This window comes from Haliotis rubra, unplaced genomic scaffold (genome assembly GCF_003918875.1).
Source record: "Haliotis rubra isolate DU_JTF1 unplaced genomic scaffold, ASM391887v1 Scf258, whole genome shotgun sequence".
NCBI lineage: Eukaryota > Metazoa > Mollusca > Gastropoda > Lepetellida > Haliotidae > Haliotis > Haliotis rubra.
In genome coordinates this window covers 750,147-763,933 of record NW_025766647.1, presented here as the reverse complement: position 1 = coordinate 763,933, position 13,787 = coordinate 750,147, and the positions used below count along the sequence as shown (strand labels likewise).

Sequence of the window (13,787 nt, the reverse complement as noted above, 5' to 3'; positions counted from 1 at the left end):
ATATAGTATTTCATGAGGTCTGTGATGTGTAGTGATACCAAATTTCCATTCAGGGCTCCAGATAACTTTTGGGGATGCGAGTGTACTTACATCATATTACATATTGCAAGTGGAGGTGTACTGAGAATTTTTAAGGAGAACTGACATGTTTTTGTGTGAGCGAGTTGGTGATGTGGTTTGTCTAGACGATTCATCGATCACTATTTCCAACCATGTATTTGTATTTGAAGACGTGTGAGAAATAACTGAGCGACCGTGTGATGCACAAAATGTCAGGTCCAACTGGATATAAATAGGAACCGTGTAGTTTTTAGCCAATCGAAAAATAGTGACGCATATCGTTGCATGGCAACGCAAGGGATTCCTACTGTCAGGGTTTCCTCATGTGTCAAAGAAACTTGACAAGTATTTTATCCAGTACACTCCAGTACACTGTCTAGTCTATCTACTCCTGTACACTGTCTAGTCTATCTACTCCTGTACACTGTCTAGTCTATCTACTCCTGTACACTGTCCTCAATCCACTCTCTACACTGTCTAGTCTATCTACTCCTGTACACTGTCTAGTCTATCTACTCCTGTACACTATGTAGTCAATCTACTCCTGTACACTGTCTAGTCTATCTACTCCTGTACACTGTCTAGTCTATCTACTCCTGTACACTGTCTAGTCTATCTACTCCTGTACACTGTCTAGTCTATCTACTCCTGTACACTGTCTAGTCTATCTACTCCTGTACACTGTCTAGTCTATCTACTCCTGTACACTGTCTAGTCTATCTACTCCTGTACACTGTCTAGTCTATCTACTCCTGTACACTGTCTAGTCTATCTACTCTTGTACACTGTCCTATCTACACTGTCTAGTCTATCTACTCCTGTACACTGTCTAGTCTATCTACTCCTGTACACTGTCTAGTCTATCTACTCTTGTACACTGTCTAGTCTATCTACTCCTGTACACTGTCTAGTCTATCTACTCCTGTACACTGTCTACTCCTGTACACTATCTAGTCTATCTACTCCTGTACACTGTCTAGTCTATCTACTCCTGTACACTGTCTAGTCTATCTACTCGTGTACACTGTCTCGTCTATCTACTCCTGTACACTGTCTAGTCTATCTACTCCTGTACACTATCTAGTCTATCTACTCCTGTACACTGTCTAGTCTATCTACTCCTGTACACTGTCTAGTCTATCTACTCCTGTACACTGTCTAGTCTATCTACTCCTGTACACTATGTAGTCTATCTACTCCTGTACACTGTCTAGTCTATCTACTCTTGTACACTTTCAAGTCTATCTACTTGTGTACACTGTCTAGTCTATCTACTCGTGTACAATATCCAGTGTATCTACGTGTCTACACTATCTAGTCTAATCTACTGGGACTCACCTTCTTGAAGGTGAAGGTCATCTCTTTGTTTCCAATGGAGCCTCCATCTGAGACTTTGATGCTGTCCTCGGTGGCCAGACGATCAGACAGACTCATCCTGTAGTAAAGTAGAAGCATACTCTCCCAGTAAAGTAGAAGCATACTCTCCCAGTAAAGTAGAAGCATACTCTCCCAGTAAAGTAGAAGCATACACTCCCAGTAAAGTAGAAGCATACTCTCCCAGTAAAGTAGAAGCATACACTCCCAGTAAAGTAGAAGCATACTCTCCCAGTAAAGTAGAAGCATCTCCCAGTAAAGTAGAAGCATACTCTCCCAGTAAAGTAGAAGCATACTCTCCCAGTAAAGTAGAAGCATACGCTCCCAGTAAAGTAGAAGCATCTCCCAGTAAAGTCCTCCAGTAAAAGTAGCAGACACTCCCCAGTAAAGTAGAAGCATGCTCCCAGTAAAGAAGAAACATGCTCTCCCAGTGAAGTAGAAGCATACTCTCCCAGTAGGAAGACAGTAGAAGCATACACACCCCAGTAAAGTAGAAGCATACTCTCAGTAAAGTAGAAGCACACTCTCCCAGTAAAGTAGAAGCATACGCCTCCCAGTAAAGTAGAAGCATACTCTCCCAGTAAAGTAGAAGTCCCAGTAAAGTGAAGCATACATCTCCAGTAAAAGTGGGAAGTATAGAAGCATACTCTCCCAGTAAAGTAGAAGTAGAAGCATACTCTCCCAGTAAAGTAGAAGCATACTCTCCCAGTAAAGTAGAAGCATACTCTCCCAGTAAAGTAGAAGCATACTCTCCCAGTAAAGTAGAAGCATACTCTCCCAGTAAGAAGTAGAAGCATGCATACTCTCCCAGTAAAGTAGAAGCATACCTCCCAGTAAAGTAGAAGCATACTCTCCCAGTAAAAGTAGAAGCATACTCTCCCAGTAAAGTAGAAGCATGGAAGCACTCCCAGTAAAGTAGAAGCATACACTCCCAGCAAAGTAGAAGCAGTGAAGCATACTCCCAGTAAAGTAGAAGCATGCTCTCCAGTAAAGTAGAAGCATACACTCCCAGTAAAGTAGAAGCATACACCTCTCCCAGTAAAGTAGAAGCATACACTCCCAGTAAAGTACTAGAAGCAGTAAAGAGAAGCATACTCTCCCAGTAAAGTAGAAGCATACTCTCCCAGTAAAGTGGGAAGCATACTCTCCCAGTAAAGTAGAAGCATACACTCCCAGTAAAAGTGAAGCATGCTCTCCCAGTAAAGTCCCAGGAAAGCAGCACTCCCAGTGCAAAGTGAAGCATGCTCTCCCAGTAAAGTAGAAGCATACTCTCCCAGTAAAGTAGAAGCATGCTCTCCCAGTATAGTAGAGTCCCAGTCAAGTATACTCTCCCAGTATAGTAGAAGCATACTCTCCTATAGTAGAAGTATACACTCCCAGTAAAGTAGAAGCATACTCTCCCAGTAAAGTAGAAGCATACACTCCCAGTAAAGTAGAAGCATACACTCCCAGTAAAGTAGAAGCATACACTCCCAGTAAAGTAGAAGCATACACTCCCAGCATCTGTTAGAAGCACACTCCCAGTAAAGTAGAAGCATACACTCCCAGTACAAGTTGTTACAGCAAACATCAATCAACATACTCCTTCATCAGAGTTAGAATTTTCTGGAAAATAGTCAGATGCAAAGATGATTGAGTTCACACAGTGCATTGAGATGAACCCACTAGCCCAACCCAGCGACACCCAGCCCCACCCTGCGACTCCAAGCCCAACCCAGCGACGCCGACACCCCGTAATGATGCAATCACTGGACTCACTTCATCTCTTTCCTCCTCTGCCTATCGTGGACAGACTTCATTTCCTCAGCCTCCTTCATCTCGTAGAATTTAGGTTTGATATGCGCTTCCTGCATCTCCCGTCGTTCTTGTAGTCGCTTCTCACGCTGCAGCTTGCGATGTTGCTCCTTGACTTCCTGTGTCCATGTGCGCTCATCATCCGAGCTGCTGCTCTCCTCGTCACTGCCTCTCCCCTCCATCTCCTGCACAAAGGACACAGCATTTCAACCTTCCCTCTCCATAGCTGTCACATCAGAAGCAACCTATCATCAATTGTCACCAGTCTTTGAAACACAAATTTCCACAGATGAATGGTTGACACCACAAGAGACCACATACCTCAACCTCCGTGAATGATTCTGTGACCTCTGTTTTCTTGCTGCGTTCACGCGTTTCGACAGAACAGGGTTGAGAAGTCGGAACTCTTCGCTGGATTGGTCGATATGGAAGTCAGGGTTGCTGAAGATAGCAGAGAATCGCTTGTCCTCCAGAAGGCTCTCTGTTGGTCGCTACAATACAGCAATGACACATCATAAAACAAAACAGCAACCAAAAGGAGACCACCTTACTAGGGACTGCGGGCACTTACAGTAGCTCTGATGTCTATGAGGGTCAAATGTTGAGTCCCACTGGCAGTATTTCAGCGTTATTGTGATGAGAAAAAGTACTACCAGTCTATAAAACAATAAGAATATTGGGAAGAAAAGTGGTGAAATGCGGAGATGACTGTCGGTGCGACACAGTTGGTATTGTGTAAGGAGGACACAAGTGGTATAAAGGGGAGGCCAGTGGTATAAAGAGGAGAAAAGAGCACAGGTGCACCAACCATCTTGAAGTGTAATGGCATTAAGCGGAGGGAGACAAATGGCATCAAGAGGAAACTAGTAGCGTAATGGGACACAAGTGGCATAAGGGGGAACAAATGGTATAAAGGGGAAACAACTGATATAAGGGGAAACAAATGGTATAACGGGGAAACAAATGGTATGAGGGGAAAACAAATGTTATAAAGGGAAACAAACGGTATAAGGGGAAACAAATGGTATAAGGGAAACCAATGGTATAAGGGGAAACATGGTATAAGGGGAAAACAAATGGTATAAGGGGAAAACAACTGATATAAAGGGGAAACAAATGGTATAAGGAGGAAACAAATGGTATGAGGAGGAAACAAATGGTATAAGGGAAACCAATGGTATAAAGGGGAAACCAATGGTATAAAGGGGAAACAACTGGTATAAGGGGGAAACAACTGATATAAAGGGGAAAACTGGTATAAAGGGGAAACAAATGGTATAAGGAGGAAACAAATGGTATAAGGGGAACCAATGGTATAAAGGGGAAACAAATGGTATAAGGGAAACAAATGGTATAAAGCGGAAACAAATGGTATAAGGGGGAAACAAATGGTATAAGGGGGAAACAAATGGTAATGGTGGTAAAGGGAAACAAATGGTATAAAGGGAAACAACTGAAAGGGGGTATAATGGGGAAACAAATGGTATAGGGGAGGAAACAAATGGTATGAGGAGGAAACAAATGGTATAAGGGGAAACCAATGGTATAAAGGGGAAACAACTGATATAAAGGGGAAAACTGGTATAAAGGGGAAACAAATGGTATAAGGAGGAAACAAATGGTATGAGGAGGAAACAAATGGTATAAGGGAAACCAATGGTATAAAGGGGAAACAAATGGTATAAGGGGGAAACAAATGGTATAAGGGGAAACCAATGGTATAAAGGGGAAACAATTGGTATAAAGGGGAAACAAATGGGGCACAAAAGTTGTAAAGGGGGCACAAATGGTATAAATGAGGCAAAAATGGTATAACTGACTGACTGAGTATGGCTTTACGTTTTTAAATATTCCAGCAAGGGGAAACCAATGGGATAAAGGGGAAACAAATGGACTTCACACATTGTACCCATGTGGGGAATCGAAAAGGGGCAACAAATGGTATAAATGCTTTAACCACTAGTATACCCACCGCCCCTGTAGGTATAAGGTGGACATAAGTGGTATAAAGGGGCACAAATGATATAAATTGAGAACACAAGGTGTAAGGGGGACACAAATGGTATAAATGGGGCACAAATAGTCTAAAGGGGACAGGAGTGGCATAAGGGGGACACAAATGGTACAAAGGGGGCACAGAAGGTGTAAAGGAGACACTGATGCTGTAAGGGGGACACAAAAGGTATGAATGGGGACACAAAAGGTATGTATGGGCACACATGATATAAAGGGGCACAAATGGTATAAATGGGGCAAAAATGGTACTAAAAGGACACAAATGGTGTAAGGGGGACACAAATGATATAAATTGGCAGAAATGTTATAAAGGGGGCACAAAAGGTGTAAAGGAGACACAGATGCTGTAAAGGGGACACAAAAGGTATGAATGGGCACACATGATATAAAGGGACATAAGTGGTATAAATGGGGCAAAAATGGTATAAAAGGGGCACAAAAGGTGTAAAAAGGACACAAATGGTGTAAGGGAGGCACAAGTGGTGCTACACTCACCTTCTTCCAGTGACCATAAGTGGCGCAGTTCTCGTCTGTCTGTCACTGCTACACTCACCTTCTTCCAGTGCTCTTCCGTCTGTCTGTGTCACTGGTACACTCACCTTCTTCCAGTGCCCGTCTGTCTGTGTCACTGCTACACTCACCTTCTTCCAGTGCCCGTCTGTCTGTGTCACTGTCTTCCAGTGTCACTGTCACTGCTACACTCACCTTCTTCCAGTGCCCGTCTGTCTGTCTGTACACTCACCTTCTTCCAGTGTCTGTCTGTCTGTGTCACTGCTACACTCACCTTCTTCAGTGCCCGTCTGTCTGTCTGCTACACTCACCTTCTTCCAGTGCCCGCCATCTGTCTGTGTCACTGCTACACTCACCTTCTTCCAGTGCCCGTCTGTCTGTCTGTGTCACTGCTACACTCACCTTCTTCCAGTGCCCGTCTGTCTGTCTGTGTCACTGCTACACTCACCTTCTTCCAGTGCTCGTCTGTCTGTGTCACTGCTACACTCACCTTCTTCCAGTGCCCGTGTGTCTGTCTGTGTCACTGCTACACTCACCTTCTTCCAGTGCCCGTCTGTCTGTCTGTGTCACTGCTACACTCACCTTCTTCCAGTGCCCGTCTGTCTGTCTGTGTCACTGCTACACTCACCTTCTTCCAGTGCCCGTCTGTCTGTCTGTGTCACTGCTACACTCACCTACTTCCAGTGCCCGTCTGTCTATCTGTGTCACTGCTACACTCACCTTCTTCTTTCTCCTGTCCACAGCAGTGTCCTCGGCTTCAGCAATCAGTTTCTCGGCCAAGTCACGGTTCACCTTGGGCAGCTTCTGTGAAGCAACAACATTCTCACAGCTGAAGACTGGAGCGAGAACAAACTGTTCACTTTACCAGCATTTCATAATATTCCTATAACTGGTCACTCACGGTGAGGACTGGGCATCTGCTGTCCACTCAAAAACAGTTTTCATACACAATAATTAGTTGGTCATATTATACAACAGTTAGTTGGTCATATTATACAACAGTTAGTTGGTCATATTATACAACAGTTAGTTGGTCATATTATACAATAATTAGTTGGTCATATTATACAATAGTTAGTTGGTCATATTATACAATAATTAGTTGGTCATATTATACAAGAGTTAGTTGGTCATATTATACAATAATTAGTTGGTCATATTATACAATAATTAGTTGGTCATATTATACAACAGTTAGTTGGTCATATTATACAAGAGTTAGTTGGTCATATTATACAAGAGTTAGTTGGTCATATTATACAATAATTAGTTGGTCATATTATACAAGAGTTAGTTGGTCATATTATACAATAATTAGTTGGTCATATTATACAAGAGTTAGTTGGTCATATTATACAATAATTAGTCGGTCATATTATACAAGAGTTAGTCGGTCATAGTATTATATAATTAGTTGGTCATATTAAACAATAATTAGTCGGTCATATTATACAATAATTAGTTGGTCATATTATGCAATAATTAGTTGGTCATATTATACAAGAGTTAGTTGGTCATATTATACAAGAGTTAGTTGGTCATATTATACAAGAGTTAGTTGGTCATATTATACAATAATTAGTTGGTCATATTATACAAGATTTAGTCGGTCATATTATACAATAATTAGTTGGTCATATTATACAAGAGTTAGTTGGTCATATTATACAATAATTAGTTAGTCATATTATACAAGAGTTAGTTGGTCATATTATACAAGAGTTAGTTGGTCATATTATACAATAATTAGTTGGTCATATTATACAAGAGTTAGTTGGTCATATTATACAATAATTAGTTGGTCATATTATACAAGAGTTAGTTGGTCATATTATACAACAATTAGTTGGTCATATTATACAAGAGTTAGTTGGTCATATTATACAATAATTAGTTGGTCATATTATACAAGAGTTAGTCGGTCATATTATACAATAATTAGTTGGTCATATTATACAATAATTAGTCCACAAAGAGTTAGGTCATATTATACAAGGTCATTAGTTGGTCATATTATACAAGAGTTAGTCGGTCATATTATACAATAATTAGTTGGTCATATTATACAAGAGTTAGTTGGTCATATTATACAATAATTAGTTGGTCATATTATACAAGAGTTAGTTGGTCATATTATGCAATAATTAGTTGGTCATATTATACAAGAGTTAGTTGGTCATATTATACAAGAGTTAGTTGGTCATATTATACAATAATTAGTTGGTCATATTATACAAGAGTTAGTTGGTCATATTATACAATAATTAGTTGGTCATATTATACAATAATTAGTTGGTCATATTATACAATAATTAGTTGGTCATATTATACAATAATTAGTTGGTTATATTATGCAATAATTAGTTGGTCATATTATACAAGAGTTAGTCGCTCATATTATACAATAATTAGTTGGTCATATTATACAAGAGTTAGTCGGTCATATTATGCAATAATTAGTTGGTCATATTATACAAGAGTTAGTTGGTCATATTATACAAGAGTTAGTTGGTCATATTATACAATAATTAGTTGGTCATATTATACAAGAGTTAGTTGGTCATATTATACAATAATTAGTTGGTCATATTATGGTTGGTCATATTATATACAATAATTAGTTGGTCATATTATACAAGAGTTAGTCGGTCATAGTATTATATAATTAGTTGGTCATATTAAACAATAATTAGTCGGTCATATTATGCAATAATTAGTCGGTCATATTATGCAATAATTAGTTGGTCATATTATACAAGAGTTAGTTGGTCATATTATACAAGAGTTAGTTGGTCATATTATACAATAATTAGTTGGTCATATTATACAAGATTTAGTTGGTCATATTATACAATAATTAGTTGGTCATATTATACAAGAGTTAGTTGGTCATATTATACAATAATTAGTTGGTCATATTATACAAGAGTTAGTTGGTCATATTATACAATAATTAGTTGGTCATATTATACAAGAGTTAGTCGGTCATATTATACAATAATTAGTTGGTCATATTATACAAGAGTTAGTCGGTCATATAACACAAGAGTTAGTCTGTCATATAACACAAGAGTTAGTCTGTCATATAACACAAGAGTTTGTCTGTCATATAACACAAGAGTTAGTCTGTCATATAACACAAGAGTTAGTCGGTCATATAACACAAGAGTTAGTCGGTCATATAACACAAGAGTTAGTCTGTCATATTACACAAGAGTTAGTCTGTCATATAACACAAGAGTTAGTCTGTCATATAACAGAAGAGTTAGTCGGTCATTTAACACAAGAGTTAGTCGGTCATATAACACAAGAGTTAGTCTGTCATATAACACAAGAGTTAGTCTGTCATATAACACAAGAGTTAGTCTGTCATATAACAGAAGAGTTAGTCGGTCATTTAACACAAGAGTTAGTCCGTCATATAACACAAGAGTTAGTCTGTCATATAACACAAGAGTTAGTCTGTCATATTACACAAGAGTTAGTCTGTCATATAACACAAGAGTTAGTCTGTCATATAACACAAGAGTTAGTCTGTCATATAACACAAGAGTTAGCCTGTCATATTACACAAGAGTTAGTCGGTCATATAACACAAGAGTTTGTCTGTCATATTACACAAGAGTTAGTCTGTCATATAACACAAGAGTTAGTCTGTCATATAACACAAGAGTTAGTCTGTCATATAACACAAGAGTTAGTCTGTCATATTACACAAGACATCACGTTTTAGTGCAACATTTCCACATCTATTACAATTATAAATACAGAAAACATGTTTGTAATTTAGTCAGCAGCATTCCAGCTTTTAGATGACAGCCAGTAAATACCTGAGTCAGTGCATGTCAGACCTGTATCTCCTGTCATGACTAACACTTGTGTAATATGACAAACAAACTCTTTAGTAATAAGACTAGAGATGGGAAAACCTTTCTGTACTGCCAGTCTGCAATGGACAGGAAGCACTGACCTTCAACTTGACCCTGTTTGTTCTTTCCTCATCAATCTTTTCTCGGATCTTGCTCTTCCTGTAGGTCTGGTAGGCAAACGGCTCGGCTATGGCTTTGGCCTGATTGAGATGAAAACAACTGCTGTTACCAGAAGGCCACTGTGTACGCATATTACAATATTGGAACAAGTCGGAGATAGAAATTTAGCAAATACCTCACTTTGCCTCCTGACTTTCACACCACCAACACTAAAATATCCATGGTTTGGATCCCATCTACCCTCATAGTGGTACAGTCTCCCCACATCTTGTGGTACAGTCTCCCGACACCTTGTGGTACAGTCTCCCCCACACCTTGTGGTACAGTCTCCCCCACACCTTGTGGTACAGTCTCCCCCACACCTTGTGGTACAGTCTCCCCACACCTTGTGGTACAGTCTCCCGAACCTTGTGGTACAGTCTCCCCACACCTTGTGGTACAGTCTCCCCACACCTTGTGGTACAGTCTCCCCACACCTTGTGGTACAGTCTCCCCCACACCTTGTGGTACAGTCTCCCCCGCACCTTGTGGTACAGTCTCCCCCGCACCTTGTGGTACAGTCTCCCCCGCACCTTGTGGTACAGTCTCCCCCGCACCTTGTGGTACAGTCTCCCCACACCTTGTGGTACAGTCTCCCCGCACCTTGTGGTACAGTCTCCCCCCACCTTGTGGTACAGTCTCCCCACACCTTGTGGTACAGTCTCCCACACCTTGTGGTACAGTCTCCCCAACACCTTGTGTGGTACAGTCTCCCACACCTTGTGGTACAGTCTCCCCACCTTGTGGTACAGTCTCCCCGCACCACAGTCTCCCCGCACCTTGTGGTACAGTCTCCCCCGCACCTTGTGGTACAGTCTCCCCGCACCTTGTGGTACAGTCTCCCCCACACCTTGTGGTACAGTCTCCCCCCACCTTGTGGTACAGTCTCCCCACACCTTGTGGTACAGTCTCCCCACACCTTGTGGTACAGTCTCCCCCACACCTTGTGGTACAGTCTCCCCACACCTTGTGGTACAGTCTCCCCCACACCTTGTGGTACAGTCTCCCCTTGTGGTAAGCACCTTGTGGTACAGTCTCCCCACACCTTGTGGTACAGTCTCCCGCACCTTGTGGTACAGTCTCCCCACACCTTGTGGTACAGTCTCCCCCACACCTTGTGGTACAGTCTCCCCACACCTTGTGGTACAGTCTCCCCACATCTTGTGGTACAGTCTCCCCACACCTTGTGGTACAGTCTCCCCCACACCTTGTGGTACAGTCTCCCGCACCTTGTGGTACAGTCTCCCCCCACCTTGTGGTACAGTCTCCATGACCCCCCACCTTGTGGTTCAGTCTAATGTCCATGACATACCCACCTTGTGGTACAGTCTAATGTCCATGACATACCCACCTTGTGGTACAGTCTCACATCCATAAAGAAGCCATGCATATAGGCCCGCAGAAGATTCGATCCGACAAGATGTCCCAGGCCAAGCTCTTCCAGCTCAAGACGGGTGACAAACTTGTAGTCATCATACACTGCAACAGAGAGAGAGATTTACATACAACCAGTATCTACTGACACAGCATACAGCCAGTATCTACTGACACAGCATACAACCAGTATCTACTGACACAGCATACAGCCAGTATCTACTGACACAGCATACAACCAGTATCTACTGACACAGCATACAGCCAGTATCTACTGACACAGCATACAACCAGTATCTACTGACACAGCATACAACCAGTATCTACTGACACATACAGCCAGTATCTACTGACACAGCATACAGCCAGTATCTACTGACACAGCATACAACCAGTATCTACTGACACAGCATACAACCAGTATCTACTGACACAGCATACAGCCAGTATCTACTGACACAGCATACAGCCAGTAGTCTACTGACACAGCATACAGGCAGTATCTACTGACACAGCATACAACCAGTATCTACTGACACATACAGCCAGTATCTACTGACACAGCATACAGCCAGTATCTACTGACACAGCATACAGCCAGTATCTACTGACAGCATACAGCCAGTATCTACTGACACAGCATACAGCCAGTATCTACTGACACAGCATACAACCAGTATCTACTGACACAGCATACAGCCAGTATCTACTGACACAGCATACAGCCAGTATCTACTGACACAGCATACAACCAGTATCTACTGACACAGCATACAACCACTATCTACTGACACATACAGCCAGTATCTACTGACACAGCATACAACCAGTATCTACTGACACATACAGCCAGTATCTACTGACACAGCATACAACCAGTATCTACTGACACATACAGCCAGTATCTACTGATTCATCTGACACAGCATACAGCCAGTATCTACTGACACATACAGCCAGTATCTACTGACACAGCATACAGCCAGTATCTACTGACACATCCAGCCAGTATCTACTGACAGCATACAGCCAGTATCTACTGACACATACAGCCAGTATCTACTGACACAGCATACAGCCAGTATCTACTGACACAGCATACAACCAGTATCTACTGACACAGCATACAGCCAGTATCTACTGACACAGCATACAGCCAGTATCTACTGACACAGCATACAACCAGTATCTACTGACAGCATACAGCCATATCTGACACTGCACATACAGCCGGTATCTACTGACACAGCATACAACCAGTATCTACTGACACAGCATACAACCAGTATCTACTGACACAGCATACAGCCAGTATCTACTGACACAGCATACAGCCACTATCTACTGACAGCATACAGCCAGTATCTACTGCAGCATACAACCGGTATCTACTGACACATACAGCCGGTATCTACTGACACAGCATACAACCAGTATCTACTGACACATGCATACAGCCAGTATCTACTGATACATGATACAGCCAGTATCTGACGCATACAGCCGTCAGTATACTGACACATGTACAGCATCTACTGTATCTACTGTACACAAGCCGTACAGCCGGTATCTGCTGACACATACAGCCAGTATCTACTGACACATGCATACAGCCAGTATCTACTGACGCATGCAGCCGGTATCTACTGATCACATACAGCCGGTATCTACTGACACACATACAGCCAGTATCTACTGACACAGCATACAGCCAGTATCTACTGACATTAGCAGTATCTACTGACACAGCATACAGCCAGTATCTACTGACACATACAGCCAGTATCTACTGACACATACAACCAGTATCTACTGACATACACAAGCCAGTATCTACTGACACATACAACCAGTATCTACTGACACATACAGCCAGTATCTACTGACACAGCATACAGCCAGTATCTACTGACACAGCATACAGCCAGTATCTACTGACACAGCATACAACCAGTATCTACTGACACATACAGCCAGTATCTACTGACACAGCATACAGCCAGTATCTACTGACACAGCATACAGCCAGTATCTACTGACACAGCATACAGCCAGTATCTACTGACACAGCATACAGCCAGTATCTACTGACACAGCATACAACCAGTATCTACTGACACAGCATACAACCAGTATCTACTGACACATACTGACAGCATACAGCCAGTATCTACTGACACAACATACAACCAGTATCTACTGACACAGCATACAACCAGTATCTACTGACACAGCAAACAACCAGTATCTACTGACACAGCATACAGCCAGTATCTACTGACACAGCATACAGCCAGTATCTACTGACACAGAATACAACCAGTATCTACTGACACAGCATACAACCAGTATCTACTGACACACATACAGCCAGTATCTACTGACACATACAACCAGTATCTACTGACACAGCATACAACCAGTATCTACTGACACAGCATACAACCAGTATCTACTGACACAGCATACAGCCAGTATCTACTGACACAGCATACAACCAGTATCTACTGACACAGCATACAGCCAGTATCTACTGACACATACAACCAGTATCTACTGACACATACAAGCCAGTATCTACTGACACAGCATACAACCAGTATCTACTGACACAGCATACAACCAGTATCT

General features: G+C 41.8%; 1 protein-coding gene across 2 annotated transcripts in view; it reads right to left on the bottom strand.

Annotated features, from left to right (window-relative positions):
- The window catches only part of LOC124279895 (nucleolar protein 10-like), a 34,514-nt gene that overhangs the window by 858 nt on the left and 19,869 nt on the right, over positions 1-13,787 (bottom strand). The window contains exons 13-18 of one of the 2 annotated variants that reach the window (XM_046715776.1): positions 11,134-11,265; positions 9,725-9,823; positions 6,475-6,558; positions 3,543-3,719; positions 3,193-3,413; positions 1,399-1,495 (exon numbers count right to left, since the gene is read on the bottom strand). In XM_046715776.1, the coding sequence (XP_046571732.1) occupies positions 1,399-1,495; positions 3,193-3,413; positions 3,543-3,719; positions 6,475-6,558; positions 9,725-9,823; positions 11,134-11,265 (810 nt within the window). Of the gene's footprint in view, positions 1-1,398; positions 1,496-3,192; positions 3,414-3,542; positions 3,720-6,474; positions 6,559-9,724; positions 9,824-11,133; positions 11,266-13,787 lie in introns of those variants that run through there. The other variant, XR_006899516.1, reaches the window with a different exon arrangement.